At 45.1% G+C, this 17,583-nt stretch overlaps 1 protein-coding gene across 2 annotated transcripts in view; it reads left to right on the plus strand.

Annotated features, from left to right (window-relative positions):
• Positions 1-16,431, plus strand: part of mtmr9 (myotubularin related protein 9) — a 54,041-nt gene extending 37,610 nt beyond the window's left edge. For both annotated transcript variants that reach the window (XM_071369332.1, XM_071369333.1), the window contains exon 11: positions 11,513-16,431. In XM_071369332.1, coding sequence (XP_071225433.1) covers positions 11,513-11,676 — 164 coding nt within the window. In that variant the 3' untranslated portion in view covers positions 11,677-16,431. The remainder of the gene's footprint in view (positions 1-11,512) is intronic.
• Positions 16,432-17,583: the final 1,152 nt, after the last annotated feature.

Raw genomic sequence — 17,583 nt, forward strand, 5'->3', positions numbered from 1 at the left:
CCTACTGTATTACCTCACGCTGAGCAGCACTCCCCCTACTGTATTACCCCAGCACTCCCCCTACTGTATTACCTCACGCTGAGCAGCACTCCCCCCTACTGTATTACCTCACGCTGAGCAGCACTCCCCCCTACTGTATTACCTCACGCTGAGCAGCACTCCCCCCTACTGTATTACCTCACGCTGGGCAGCACTCCCCCCTACTGTATTACCTCACGCTGAGCAGCACTCCCCCTACTGTATTACCTCACGCTGGGCAGCACTCCCCCCTACTGTATTACCTCACGCTGAGCAGCACTCCCCCTACTGTATTACCTCACGCTGCACCTCCCATTTCACTGACCCTTATTCCAGTCATGACAATAACAACAATATAGACGAAACAAGATGTACACAAAGTAAACGTTTTACATCATAATTATCAGCTAGATACGTGAATCGTAATAATGTAGCTATCCAGATAGTTTAACAGGCTAAAATTACCTAAAACTGTTATTCAAGATAGATGTCAGTTCTTCGTGGCTAGCTAGCAGTAGTAGCTAGCCAGTTAGGCCTATTGACTTGTTACGGGTTTGTGATCTAAAGGTACGTAGGCAGGTAAACATGATAAAATTAACATAGCATGTATTTATTAACGTATCAAAAATCAAATATTCTAGTCGGGCAACATATGAGATATGAATAGTGTATTTTCTCTCTCTCCGACTTTCTCTCATTTTTGTCCACCGCTAATTTAAATAAATTGTGCGTCTTTTTAACGTCGTTGCGTCCTATTTCTTTGCGTACTTTCTGTTGATGCTTGCATCAATGCTTCAAAATATTTACAAACGGAGTACACATTGATTTGTATACTTTGATTTGGACTCATACTCCGACACTCCCGTTCTCCCGTTACTCCGACACTCCCGTTCTCCCGTTACTCCGACACTCCCGTTCTCCCGTTACTCCGACACTCCCGTTCTCCCGTTACTCCGACACTCCCGTTCTCCCGTTACTCCGACACTCCCGTTCTCCCGTTACTCCGACACTCCCGTTCTCCCGTTACTCCGACACTCCCGTTCTCCAATTTCCGTGCTCGTAGCGCGGTGGAATGCATTTTGAGAAACACCCCATTTTATACAGTGGGGAGAACAAGTATTTGATACACTGCCGATTTTGCAGGTTTTCCTACTTACAAAGCATGTAGAGGTCTGTCATTTTTATCATAGGTACACTTCAACTGTGAGAGACGGAATCTAAAACAAAAGTCCAGAAAATCACATTGTATGATTTTTAAGTAATTAATTTGCATTTTATTGCATGACATAAGTATTTGATCACCTACCAACCAGTAAGAATTCCGGCTCTCACAGACCTGTTAGTTTTTCTTTAAGAAGCCCTCCTGTTCTCCACTCATTACCTGTATTAACTGCACCTGTTTGAACTCGTTACCTGTATAAAAGACACCTGTCCACACACTCAGTCAAACAGACTCCAACCTCTCCACAATGGCCAAGACCAGAGAGCTGTGTAAGGACATCAGGGATAAAATTGTAGACCTGTACAAGGCTGGGATGGGCTACAGGACAATAGGCAAGCAGCTTGATGAGAAGGCAACAACTGTTGGCACAATTATTAGGAAATGGAAGAAGTTCAAGATGACGGTCAATCACCCTCGGTCTGGGGCTCCATGCAAGATCTCACCTCGTGGGGCATCAATGAGGAATGTGAGGGATCAGCCCAGAACTACACGGCAGGACCTGGTCAATGACCTGAAGAGAGCTGGGACCACAGTCTCAAAGAAAACCATTAGTAACACACTACGCCGTCATGGATTAAAATCCTGCAGCGCACGCAAGGTCCCCCTGCTCAAGCCAGCGCATGTCCAGGCCCGTCTGAAGTTTGCCAATGACCATCTGGATGATCCAGAGGAAGAATGGGAGAAGGTCATGTGGTCTGATGAGACAAAAATAGAGCTTTTTGCTCTAAACTCCACTCGCCGTGTTTGGAGGAATAGAAGGATGAGTACAACCCCAAGAACACCATCCCAACCGTGAAGCATGGAGGTGGAAACATCATTCTTTGGGGATGCTTTTCTGCAAAGGGGACAGGACGACTGCACCGTATTGAGGGGAGGATGGATGGGGCCATGTATCGCGAGATCTTGGCCAACAACCTCCTTCCCTCAGTAAGAGCATTGAAGATGGGTCGTGGCTGGGTCTTCCAGCATGACAACGACACGAAGCACACAGCCATGGCAACTAAGGAGTGGCTCCGTAAGAAGCATCTCAAGGTCCTGGAGTGGCCTAGCCAGTCTCCAGACCTGAACCCAATAGAAAATCTTTGGAGGGAGCTGAAACTCCGTATTGCCCAGCGACAGCCCCGAAACCTGAAGGATCTGGAGAAGATCTGTAGGGAGGAGTGGGCCAAAATCCCTGCTGCAGTGTGTGCAAACCTAGTCAAGAACTACAGGAAACGTATGATCTCTGTAATTGCAAACAAAGGTTTCTGTACCAAATATTAAGATCTGCTTTTCTGATGTATCAAATACTTATGTCATGCAATAAAATGCAAATTAATTACTTAAAAATCATACAATGTGATTTTCTGGATTTTTGTTTTAGATTCCGTCTCTCATAGTTGAAGTGTACCTATGATAAAAATTACAGACCTCTACATGCTTTGTAAGTAGGAAAACCTGCAAAATCGGCAGTGTATCAAATACTTGTTCTCCCCACTGTATGTCTGTGTATAGTGCGTATGTTATCTTGTGTGTCGGTGTGTTCTCTCTTCATCCTCCTCCCTCTTTCAGTCGCTCTCTTCCTACATATACTCACCAGGAGGGGGCAGTATGCTGCTTGGTGTTTTAACACCACTGAACCAGGAGGGGGCAGTATGCTGCTTGGTGTTTTAACACCACTGAACCAAACCATAAATAAACCAACTGAAGTGTCAACATTGACACAGGAATGTGTGTGTCAGGGCTCGACATACAGGGGAGGTTTTGGAAACCCTCCAGGCCAGTCGATATTCCCTGTCAGTAATATTATTGTCTGTGTGAGAGAAAAAAAATCATCATTATTATATTTTTGATCTACGCCATATAATTGATAAAAAAACATAATCTTTAGACAATCTGTTGGGCAGAGCGTATAGCTCTCAAACAGATGGTTGTTGCATGGAGCAAAGACCGGTAGGGGTACGAAATATGATCCAAGTTATATCTACCAGTAAAGGCAAGAATGGGTATGCAAACAAGGTATTTTATTTATTTGAATTTAATTCGGTCATCATGCGATAGCCTACCTTGAAAATCCTCTAGGCTATTTGGTCCTTGAAAAGTCATTGAAGTTCTTAGCCGATTTAGAAGTTTTACTGCTATGGACAGGCTGACCGGCCGCCGCGTGGACAGGCTGACCGGCCGCCGCGTGGACAGGCTGACCGGCCGCCGCGTGGACAGACTGACCGGCCGCCGCGTGGACAGGCTGACCGGCCGCCGCGTGGACAGGCTGACCGGCCGCCGCGTGGACAGGCTGACTGACTGACTAGCCGTCTCGTGGACAGGCTGACTGACTGACTAGCCGTCGCGTGGACAGACTGACTGACTGACTGACTAGCCCCCGCGTGGACAGACAGACTGACTGATTAGCTCCCGCGTGGACAGACTGACTGACTGACTAGCCGTCGCATGGACAGGCTGACTGACTGACTAGCCGTCGCGTGGACAGGCAGACTGACTAACTAGCTCCCGCGTGGACAGGCTGACTGACTGACTGACTAGCCGTCGCGTGGACAGGCTGACTGACTGACTAGCCATCGCGTGGACAGGCTGACTGACTGACTAGCCGTCGCGTGGACAGGCTGACTGACTGACTAGCCGCCGCGTGGACAGACTGACTGACTGACTAGCCGTCTCGTGGACAGGCTGACTGACTGACTAGCCGTCGCGTGGACAGACTGACTGATTAGCTCCCGCGTGGACAGACTGACTGACTGACTAGCCGTCGCGTGGACAGGCTGACTGACTGACTAGCCGTCGCGTGGACAGGCTGACTGACTGACTAGCCGCCGCGTGGACAGACAGACTGACTGACTAGCCCCCGCGTGGACAGGCTGACTGACTGACTAGCCCCCGCGTGGACAGGCTGACTGACTGACTAGCCGCCGCGTGGACAGGCTGACTGACTGACTAGCCGCCGCGTGGACAGGCTGACTGACTGACTAGCCGCCGCGTGGACAGACAGACTGACTGACTAGCCCCCGCGTGGACAGACTGGATGACTGACTAGCTCCCGCGTGGACAGACAGACTGACTAACTAGCCGCCGCGTGGACAGTCAGACACAAACACACTAATGAAGTCTCTCCGTGTAGCTAGTCAGTCTGACACAGACTTCATTAGTGTGTTTGTGTGGGGACCATGCTGTCTAGTCAGGCAAGGCCCAGATTATTCTGACAGTTTAGAATGTAACAGTAATGTGAATGATAATGCCATTGTGTAGGCCTATAAAAAAAGCAAGCATTATTCTTAAAGTGGTAATGAATACTTTTTTCGCTACATTTTGTGCGGAGTTTTTTTTCTTCCCTGTAGACTATTACAATAAATATAGAATGTAGGTACTTAAAGTATTACTAAGTGCTCGGATAAAGTCCTTGAATTTAACTTGCCAATGTCTGTATGAACTCTGTATAGGCTACTTGTACGTCCTCAGACATGGATGGACGTCGAATACTGACTTGTATCACAGGTGACCTGCCTGGTATATCTACCACTTTGTTTAGCCATTAGGAATGGTAATGACAGTCTAACTGTGTTTGGATAGATGGAAATCTACCAGGCAGTCAGGCAAGATCATTTTTGTACTGATATCAACCAAAATACAAAGAATTCCAGTACTAATCTTTCTAGTTCCTCCACTGTGTAGGTGAGTAACAGGCAGTATATGCCACCTCCGTATGTAAATAGCTCTCCACTGTGTAGGTGAATGCAGGCAGTATATGCCACCTCTGTATGTACATACAGTGGGGCAAAAAAGTATTTAGTCAGCCACCAATTGTGCAAGTTCTCCCACTTAAAAAGATGAGAGAGGCCTGTAATTTTCATCATAGGTACACTTCAACTATGACAGACAAAATGAGAAAAAAAATCCAGAAAATCACATTGTAGGATTTTTAATGAATTTATTTGCAAATTATGGTGGAAAATAAGTATTTAGTCACCTACAAACAAGCAAGATTTCTGGCTCTCACAGACCTGTAACTTCTTCTTTAAGAGGCTCCTCTGTCCTCCACTCGTTACCTGTATTAATGGCACCTGTTTGAACTTGTTATCAGTATAAAAGACACCTGTCCACAACCTCAAACAGTCACACTCCAAACTCCACTATGGCCAAGACCAAAGAGCTGTCAAAGGACACCAGAAACAAAATTGTAGACCTGCACCAGGCTGGGAAGACTGAATCTGCAATAGGTAAGCAGCTTGGTTTGAAAAAATCAACTGTGGGAGCAATTATTAGGAAATGGAAGACATACAAGACCACTGATAATCTCCCTCGATCTGGGGCTCCACGCAAGATCTCACCCCGTGGGGTCAAAATGATCACAAGAACGGTGAGCAAAAATCCCAGAACCACACGGGGGGACCTAGTGAATGACCTGCAGAGAGCTGGGACCAAAGTAACAAAGCCTACCATCAGTAACACACTACGCCGCCAGGGACTCAAATCCTGCAGTGCCAGACGTGTCCCCCTGCTTAAGCCAGTACATGTCCAGGCCCATCTGAAGTTTGCTAGAGAGCATTTGGATGATCCAGAAGAAGATTGGGAGAATGTCATATGGTCAGATGAAACCAAAATATAACTTTTTGGTAAAAACTCAACTCGTCGTGTTTGGAGGACAAAGAATGCTGAGTTGCATCCAAAGAACACCATACCTACTGTGAAGCATGGGGGTGGAAACATCATGCTTTGGGGCTGTTTTTCTGCAAAGGGACCAGGACGACTGATCCGTGTAAAGGAAAGAATGAATGGGGCCATGTATCGTGAGATTTTGAGTGAAAACCTCCTTCCATCAGCAAGGGCATTGAAGATGAAATGTGGCTGGGTCTTTCAGCATGACAATGATCCCAAACACACCGCCCAGGCAACGAAGGAGTGAGAAGTAAGAAGCATTTCAAGGTCCTGGAGTGGCCTAGCCAGTCTCCAGATCTCAACCCCATAGAAAATCTTTGGAGGGAGTTGAAAGTCCGTGTTGCCCAGCAACAGCCCCAAAACATCACTGCTCTAGAGGAGATCTGCATGGAGGAATGGGCCAAAATACCAGCAACAGTGTGTGAAAACCACCTTGTTAAGACTTACAGAAAACGTTTGACCTCTGTCATTGCCAACAAAGGGTATATAACAAAGTATTGAGATAAACTTTTGTTATTGACCAAATACTTATTTTCCACCATAATTTGCAAATAAATTCATTAAAAATCCTACAATGTGATTTTCTGGATTTTTTTTCTTCTCATTTTGTCTGTCATAGTTGAAGTGTACCTATGATGAAAATTACAGGCCTCTCTCATCTTTTTAAGTGGGAGAACTTGCACAATTGGTGGCTGACTAAATACTTTTTTGCCCCACTGTAGCTCTCCACTGTGTAGGTGAATGCAGGCAGTATATGCCACCTCCGTATGTACATAGCTCTCCACTGTGTAGGTGAGTAACAGGCAGTATATGCCACCTCCGTATGTAAATAGCTAGGCTCATTTAAGTTTTCCAGGCAACCCAAAAATACACCTAACTTGCCTAATGGGCAAGTGCCTTTCAGACTTTAATGTCAATCCCTGGACAGGCTTACGAAGCTCATATGACTGGCTTACGAAGCTCACATGACTGGCTTACGAAGCTCACATGATCATATGACTGACTGTCTTACATAGCTTTATTTGAGTTACCAGACGTCACTGAATTCTCTCCATAGCTGGGAATGGTTTGCTATCTGTGACACGTTGACTGACTCTCTCTCTCTGCCCCCTCCCAAAGTGCCCTGCGTGGTTTGCTTATTATAGGACGTCCTTACTGATTTTAGGGTGTCCTCGCTCACTGTCACTTGAGTAGCCGTGACGCCTCCACAGAAGGTCAAAGGCCGGACGGGAGGCTCGCGTGCTAATTACTAGTCATTGACATCGATGGACAAGCCAGCCGTGAGCAGACGCTAATCGCCCGATGTCCACCAGATGCATATGCGAAAGCACCGCAGACTAGTGTGGAAATCCCCAATGTATTGGTCCTGGACTGCTCAATCAATGACTTCCTCTGGAGTTTGACGCAATCTGGTGGCCACCAGGCGTCCGTCCCGAGTTATTCTGATGCCGTTTTAGATTCATACAAGACGGTGGTCAGATGACACTTAAAGTTCCCTGAACTCCTAACCCTAAAGGTTGAATCATAACTTTTTCCCAGTTTACACCACCTTCACTCCCATTGACTCCTATGCATGACTAAGTGGGTGTGTTCATAAATTCACTCTGGCAGTTCAGAGAGAATAAAATGTCACAATCGCCGAATACAGTGAAATGCTTTCCACGAGCCTTTCCCAACGATGCAGAGTAAAACATGTGGAGCTATATACAGGAAGTACCAGTACCAGATCAATGTGGAGCTATATACAGGAAGTACCAGTACCAGATCAATGTGGAGCTATATACAGGAAGTACCAGATCAATGTGGAGCTATATACAGGAAGTACCAGTACCAGATCAATGTGGAGCTATATACAGGAAGTACCAGATCAATGTGGAGCTATATACAGGGAAAACCAGATCAATGTGGAGCTATATACAGGAAGTACCAGATCAATGTGGAGCTATATACAGGAAGTACCAGATCAATGTGGAGCTATATACAGGGAGTACCAGATCAATGTGGAGCTATATACAGGGAGTACCAGATCAATGTGGAGCTATATACAGGGAGTACCAGTACCAGATCAATGTGGAGCTATATACAGGAAGTACCAGATCAATATGGAGCTATATACAGGGAGTACCAGATCAATGTGGAGCTATATACAGGGAGTACCAGTACCAGATCAATGTGGAGCTATATACAGGAAGTACCAGATCAATGTGGAGCTATATACAGGAAGTACCAGATCAATATGGAGCTATATACAGGAAGTACCAGATCAATGTGGAGCTATATACAGGAAGTACCAGATCAATGTGGAGCTATATACAGGGAGTACCAGATCAATGTGGAGCTATATACAGGGAGTACCAGATCAATGTGGAGCTATATACAGGAAGTACCAAATCAATGTGGAACTATATACAGGAAGTACCAGATCAATGTGGAGCTATATACAGGAAGTACCAGTACCAGATCAATGTGGAGCTATATACAGGAAGTACCAGATCAATGTGGAGCTATATACAGAGAGTACCAGTACCAGATCAATATGAAGCTATATACAGGAAGTACCAGTACCAGATCAATGTGGAGCTATATACAGGGAGTACAAGATCAATGTGGAGCTATTTACAGGAAGTACCAGTACCAGATCAATGTGGAGCTATATACAGGGAGTACCAGATCAATGTGGAGCTATATACAGGAAGTACCAGTACCAGATCAATGTGGAGCTATATACAGGAAGTACCAGATCAATGTGGAGCTATATACAGGGAGTACCAGTACCAGATCAATGTGGAGCTATATATAGGGAGTACCAGATCAATGTGGAGCTATATACAGGCAGTACCAGTGCCAGATCAATGTGGAGCTATATACAGGAAGTACCAGTACCAGATCAATGTGGAGCTATATACAGGAAGTACCAGTACCAGATCAATGTGGAGCTATATACAGGAAGTACCAGTACCAGATCAATGTGGAGCTATATACAGGAAGTACCAGATCAATGTGGAGCTATATACAGGGAGTACCAGTACCAGATCAATATGGAGCTATATACAGGAAGTACCAGTACCAGATCAATGTGGAGCTATATACAGGGAGTACAAGATCAATGTGGAGCTATTTACAGTAAGTACCAGTACCAGATCAATGTGGAGCTATATACAGGGAGTACCAGATCAATGTGGAGCTATATACAGGAAGTACCAGTACCAGATCAATGTGGAGCTATATACAGGAAGTACCAGATCAATGTGGAGCTATGTACAGGGAGTACCAGATCAATGTGGAGCTATATACAGGGAGTACCAGTACCAGATCAATGTGGAGCTATATACAGGAAGTACCAGTACCAGATCAATGCGGAGCTATATACAGGAAGTACCAGTACCAGATCAATGTGGAGCTATATACAGGAAGTACCAGTACCAGATCAATGTGGAGCTATATACAGGAAGTACCAGATCAATGTGGAGCTATATACAGGAAGTACCAGTACCAGATCAATGCGGAGCTATATACAGGGAGTACCAGTACCAGATCAATGTGGAGCTATATACAGGAAGTACCAGATCAATGTGGAGCTATATACAGGGAGTACCAGTACCAGATCAATGTGGAGCTATATACAGGGAGTACCAGATCAATGTGGAGCTATATACAGGGAGTACCAGTACCAGATCAATGTGGAGCTATATACAGGAAGTACCAGATCAAGTACCAGAGGTTTTGTTTTTCCCCAAATTCCATTTTCTTTATTTTGTTTTTCTAGGTTTATGGTTTTCCCATTTTTTTCCTTCTGGTTTTCACTCTCAAAAATAACAGCTTTTTTAATAGAAATTTAAGGCAGGGTAAAGCGACAAGGCATCAGGATAGATAAGGTATTTGAGGTAGATATGTACATGAAGGCAGGGTAAAGCGACAAGGCATCAGGATAGATAAGGTATTTGAGGTAGATATGTACATGAAGGCAGGGTAAAGCGACAAGGCATCAGGATAGATAAGGTATTTGAGGTAGATATGTACATGAAGGCAGGGTAAAGCGACAAGGCATCAGGATAGATAAGGTATTTGAGGTAGATATGTACATGAAGGCAGGGTAAAGCGACAAGGCATCAGGATAGATAAGGTATTTGAGGTAGATATGTACATGAAGGCAGGGTAAAGCGACAAGGCATCAGGATAGATAAGGTATTTGAGGTAGATATGTACAGGAAGACAGCAGCTGTTTAAAATGTTCAGAGCCCATAGCCTTTCTAATCGTTGTCCGTTTTCCTTCATTTCTCCTTCTTGATCTGGTCATTGAGAATGTTTCTCAATTACTTACTTGCTTAATCAATGGCAAAATAATAGTCCTGACTAAGTTTTGCTTGGTCTTGCATCAGCTGAACATAGAGGCCTGGGGCACGAGGCCTGAGGATTGACTTGGTTTCAACCTGTATTTAAAAACTTTATGGCTCAAATATACATGCTGAACTGGTGCTTAAAGAATCCCCTGCAGGCCATAAGCATAGCCCTATAGGCCAAGATGTTATGCTGCTACGGAGACTTTTTCAGTCCACCAAGCCCTCCTATGGGACCTGGTCAAAAGTAGTGCACTATATAGGGAATACAGCTGTAGTGTAAAGTAGGGCACTATATAGGGAATAGGGCTGTAGTGTAAAGTAGTGCACTATATAGGGAATAGGGCTGTAGTGTAAAGTAGGGCACTATATAGGGAATAGGGCTGTAGTGCACTATATAGGGAATAGGGCTGTAGTGTAAAGTAGTGCACTATATAGGGAATAGGGCTGTAGTGTAAAGTAGGGCACTATATAGGGAATAGGGCTGTAGTGTAAAGTAGGGCACTATATAGGGAATAGGGTTCCATTTGGGGATGCGCCCACTGACTGTCTCTCTCTGGCCTCTCTGATTATTACTGTTCAACTGTCTCTGTCTCTCTCTCTCTCTCACTCATTTTCTCTCTTTCTCTCTCTCTCTCTCTGGCTCTCTCTCACTCATTTTCTCTCTCTCTCTCTCTCTCTCTCTCTCTCTCTCTCTCTCTCTCTCTCTCTCTCTCACTCATTTTCTCTCTTTCTCTCTCTCTCTCTCTGGCTCTCTCTCACTCATTTTCTCTCTCTCCCTCTCTCTGGCTCTCTCTCTCACTCATTTTCTCTCTCTCTCTCTCTCTCTCTCTCTCTCTCTCTCTCTCTCTCTCTCTCTCTCTCTCTCTCTCTCTCCCTCTCTCTGGCTCTCTCTCTCACTCATTTTCTCTCTCTCTCTTTCTCTCTGTCTCTCTCTCTGGCTCTCTCTCTCACTCATTTTCTCTCTCTCTTTCTCTCTGTCTCTCTCTCTCACTCATTTTCTCTCTCTCTCTCTCTCTCTCTCTCTCTCACTCTCTCTCTCTCTCTCTCTCTCTCTCTCTCTCTCTGGCTCTCTCTCTCACTCATTTTCTCTCTCTCTTTCTCTCTGTCTCTCTCTCTCACTCATTTTCTCTCTCTCTCTCTCTCTCTCTCTCTCTCTCTCTCTCTCTCTGTCTCTCTCTCTCTCTCTCTCTCTCTCTCTCTCTCTCTCTCTCTCTCTCTCTCTCTCTCTCTCTCTCTGTCTCTCTCTCACTCATTTTCTCTCTCTCTTTCTCCCCCCCCCCCCAAGGTGTGTTCCTGCGTTGGAAGCGCAGTTCCAGGTGTCTGGATGAGGCCTACGACGAGATGGTTCATATCATACATTACAACAAAGAGCTGCAGAATAAAGTCAACAACCTCAGGAGACAGCTGGCCCAACTGGAGACTGAGGAGCCTCTGCTGCAAACACCGTAGAGGAGAGGTGAAGGAGAGGGAGGGAGAGTGGAGGAGAGGTGGTGGAGAAGAAGAGTGGGAGAAGGAGAGGAGGAGGAGGAGAGGAGGAAGATTAAAGTAGAGGTAACAACACTATAGGTTACAACGCAAGAGACCTGAGGCTTTATGTATTAAACATCTTGAACAGGATGGACCTGATCCTAGATCAGCACTCCTACTCTATCTAATCTTATTCATTTATTATATAAAAGGCCTTATTGATGCTCCTACTCTGAACTGCTTGACGCGTACGGTCCCAGAAGAAGAGAACACGATATGAACTGGGACGGGGTCGGGGTAGAGAGATTTTTGAGTACTTAAAAAAAAAAATGCTTCCTCGTCTTTAAGTAATGCGGTAGATTCCTTGCTTTACACCAATCCGCTGGTGTTAGCTCAGTGACTGCTGAAAGGGTGAGAGAGTTCGCGGCACTAAAGCCAAGTATAACTATCTATATCACAGACATGTACAGATATGTTCCTCATGCTACCCCTGGTCACCAGCCAGCAGCTGCCCCCAACTTTAGTAACCCCCCCCCCCCAGCAGCAGCTCACGTTCTACACAAATAGATCCACACACACACAGGCACCTCATGCAGATTATGAAAGGGGCTCTTATTGCTGGATATGAGGAGACTTTGTAGTACTACTCTGAGTAACCATGGCAACACGTGTCAGTAGCTGCACTGTGTACACACACGCTGACTACTATAGGACACACAGACCCTCATACACACGCTGACTACTATAGGACACACAGACCCTCACACACACACTGACTACTATAGGACACACAGACCCTCACACACACACTGACTACTACAGGACACACTGACTACTATAGGACACACAGACCCTCACACACACTGACTACTATAGGACACACAGACCCTCATACACACTGACTACTATAGGACACACAGACCCTCACACACTGACTACTATAGGACACACAGACCCTCACACACACACTGACTACTATAGGACACACAGACCCTCATACACACTGACTACTATAGGACACACAGACCCTCACACACAGACTACTATAGGACACACAGAACCTCACACACACTGACTACTATAGGACACACTGACTACTATAGGACACACAGACCCACACACACACACTGACTACTATAGGACACACAGACCCACACACACACACTGACTACTATAGGACACACAGACCCTCACACACTGACTACTATAGGACACACAGACTACTATAGGACACACAGAACCTCACACACACTGACTACTATAGGACACACAGACCCTCACACACACACTGACTACTATAGGACACACTGACTACTATAGGACACACAGACCCACACACACACACTGACTACTATAGGACACACAGACCCACACACACACACTGACTACTATAGGACACACAGACCCTCACACACTGACTACTATAGGACACACTGACTACTATAGGACACACAGACCCACACACACACACTGACTACTATAGGACACACAGACCCACATACACACACACTGACTACTATAGGACACACAGACCCTCATACACACTGACTACTATAGGACACACAGACCCTCACACACACTGACTACTATAGGACACACAGACCCTCATACACACTGACTACTATAGGACACACAGACCCACATACACACTGACTACTATAGGACACACAGACCCTCACACACACTGACTACTATAGGACACACAGACCCTCACACACACTGACTACTATAGGACACACAGACCCTCACACACACTGACTACTATAGGACACACAGACCCTCATACACACTGACTACTATAGGACACACAGACCCACATACACACTGACTACTATAGGACACACAGACCCACATACACACTGACTACTATAGGACACACAGACCCTCACACACACTGACTACTATAGGACACACAGACCCTCATACACACTGACTACTATAGGACACACTGACTACTATAGGACACACAGACCCTCACACACACTGACTACTATAGGACACACAGACCCTCATACACACTGACTACTATAGGACACACAGACCCTCATACACACTGACTACTATAGGACACACAGACCCACATACACACTGACTACTATAGGACACACTGACCCTCATACACACACTGACTACTATAGGACACACAGACCCACATACACACACTGACTACTATAGGACACACTGACTACTATAGGACACACAGACCCACATACACACACTGACTACTATAGGACACACAGACCCACATACACACACTGACTACTATAGGACACACTGACTACTATAGGACACACAGACCCACATACACACACTGACTACTATAGGACACACAGACCCATATACACACACTGACTACTATAGGACACACTGACTACTATAGGACACACAGACCCACATACACACACTGACTACTATAGGACACACAGACCCACATACACACACTGACTACTATAGGACACACAGACCCTCATATACACACACTGACTACTATAGGACACACTGACTACTATAGGACACACTGACCCTCATACACACACACTGACTACTATAGGACACACAGACCCTCATACACACACTGACTACTATAGGACACACTGACTACTATAGGACACACAGACCCTATAGGACACACTGACTACTATAGGACACACAGACCCACATACACACACTGACTACTATAGGACCCACAGACCCACATACACACACTGACTACTATAGGACACACAGACCCTCATACACACGCTGACTACTATAGGACCCACAGACCCACATACACACACTGACTACTATAGGACACACAGACCCTCATACACACACTGACTACTATAGGACACACAGACCCACACACACACTGACTACTATAGGACACACAGACCCTCATACACACTGACTACTATAGGACACACAGACCCTCATACACACTGACTACTATAGGACACACAGACCCTCATACACACACTGACTACTATAGGACACACAGACCCACACACACTGACTACTATAGGACACACAGACCCTCATACACACTGACTACTATAGGACACACAGACCCTCATACACACACTGACTACTATAGGACACACAGACCCCAAAAGATCAGGACGATTTCAAAAATAAATGTTGAAAAAATAAAACAATATCGTCGCTGTCGAAATAAAAACCTATATATCCAAAATGAAAACTTAAACAAATGGGGGGGGAAACGACCATTTAACCGTAGTCTTGGCAGACGTTACTACTGCCATTGCTGTTCTGCTTTAAAATAGCTTTTTGGGAGAGGTATTTCATGTGTACTATTGTTATTATACTAGCTAACTACAGTAGATGGAAGTTTGATTATGTTGTATGTTTAACACTATGATGAACCTGTTTTGTACGTTTCATTGACTTGCTGTCTTCATTGGTCAAAATGTCTTAAGATAACAGTATAGGGTGTTCATCAGGATTGGGGTTCATTCCAATTCAGAAAACCAAATTCCAAAATGTTCCTAGTTTAAAATACGTTGCAGAGAATTGGAATGGAAATTGACCCCAAAAACCTTGGTGGGCCCCGTCTTCTCGCCTCAGACCAGAACATCGACCATCATTTTCTGTTAGTTTCCTGATGATTTTACGCGTTGAGTCACCGCCAGTCGTTGACACCACGGCGCGACTGTCCTGCTGCTTTTACAGGTTCATCTTCCTGTTTCAGTTAGAAGAAGACACACACGGTAAAAAAAACTACTGACGCTGAGGTTGAGCGATCAGTCACCTTATGACGTGACACAAAGCGGTATAAACATTCGTAAAACCCTCTTTTATGACTCTCGTGTCCTGTGTCGTACGTGATTCTATCGAGTGTAATGTGATGGCGGCGTTGCCTATAGCAACCTTCCAAGCGCACGCCTGCATCCTGAAAGGGAAAGGGCGATACCTAGTCCCCCTAGCCTAATGTAGAGGTCAAAGGGCGATACCTAGTCCCCCTAGCCTAATGTAGAGGTCAAAGGGCGATACCTAGTCCCCCTAGCCTAATGTAGAGGTCAAAGTAGTGGACTATTTAGAACACAGGAAGTCTTTAAATCTATGAACACAGGAAGTCTTTAAATCTATGAACACTGTCTTAATAATGGGACTGACTGGCTGCTTAGCTCTCTGCTAAGTCATGTTGTTGCAGGGTTGGGTAGCCAACCCTCTTTACAAGAGTTGGCCTCTGAAAATTACACTGTCATTTGGGTAAAAAGCTGAGCGACTTAAGAGACCGAGACGGTTATTTGGATCTGTATATTGAAAGAGTTTCTGAAAAGGGTTTTCGTGTTCGATGTATGCCCATTTAATATACCTATAATTATCTTTGTAAACCATATAATGATTTGCATGTATGAATGACTTTTAGATGTCAAACTAGTTACGGCTTCAGAATGACATAGGAAAGAGCTGTACATATATAGCCTTTATATCTGTGTCCACTGTTATCACGTGGGTTATTGTTAGGCTCATGCTATACTAATGCATTGCTGTTATCACTGACACAAGTTGTTGTACTGTTCGGCCTTCTCACGCTCTGATTGACATTCACTCCTCTGATCAGTGCAATTCCTTATGGGGGGGGGGGGGGGAATATTCTGTTTAATCTAAGTTAAATATTTTCGTTTTTCTATCGTCTCCGTTTTGATTTCTTTTTTGAAATGAACCTTTTTATTGAGTGATTTAAATTAAATATGTTTTCTAGGGCATTAAAATATGATTGTGCTAAAGGTATTGATGTGTGTTTTATTGTGCCTGTGTCCCTGTCTCAGGACTTATTTCAGACCAGTTTGTATTTCAGCTTCACACCGGACAGGCATACACCACATGACCTGCTCATCCAACATCTCATTCTAAAATCATGGGCATTAATATGGAGTTTGGTCCCCCCCGTTGATGCTATAACAGCCTCCACTCTTCTGGGAAGGCTTTAATATGGAGTTTGGTCCCCCCCGTTGATGCTATAACAGCCTCCACTCTTCTGGGAAGGCTTTCCACTAGATGTTGGAACATTGCTGCTATAACAGCCTCCACTCTTCTGGGAAGGCTTTCCACTAGATGATGGAACATTGCTGCTATAACAGCCTCCAATCTTCTGGGAAGGCTTTCCACTAGATGTTGGAACATTACTGCTATAACAGCCTCCACTCTTCTGGGAAGGCTTTCCACTAGATGTTGGAACATTGCTGCTATAACAGCCTCCACTCTTCTGGGAAGGCTTTCCACTAGATGTTGGAACATTGCTGCTATAACAGCCTCCACTCTTCTGGGAAGGCTTTCCACTAGATGTTGGAACATTGCTGCTATAACAGCCTCCACTCTTCTGGGAAGGCTTTAATATGGAGTTTGGTCCCCCCCGTTGATGCTATAACAGCCTCCACTCTTCTGGGAAGGCTTTCCACTAGATGTTGGAACATTGCTGCTATAACAGCCTCCACTCTTCTGGGAAGGCTTTCCACTAGATGATGGAACATTGCTGCTATAACAGCCTCCAATCTTCTGGGAAGGCTTTCCACTAGATGTTGGAACATTACTGCTATAACAGCCTCCACTCTTCTGGGAAGGCTTTCCACTAGATGTTGGAACATTGCTGCTATAACAGCCTCCACTCTTCTGGGAAGGCTTTCCACTAGATGTTGGAACATTGCTGCTATAACAGCCTCCACTCTTCTGGGAAGGCTTTCCACTAGATGTTGGAACATTGCTGCTATAACAGCCTCCACTCTTCTGGGAAGGCTTTCCACTAGATGTTGGAACATTGCTGCTATAACAGCTTCCACTCTTCTGGGAAGGCTTTCCACTAGATGTTGGAACATTGCTGCTATAACAGCCTCCACTCTTCTGGGAAGGCTTTCCACTAGATGTTGGAACATTGCTGCTATAACA

Source organism: Salvelinus alpinus, chromosome 27, assembly GCF_045679555.1.
Source record: "Salvelinus alpinus chromosome 27, SLU_Salpinus.1, whole genome shotgun sequence".
NCBI lineage: Eukaryota > Metazoa > Chordata > Actinopteri > Salmoniformes > Salmonidae > Salvelinus > Salvelinus alpinus.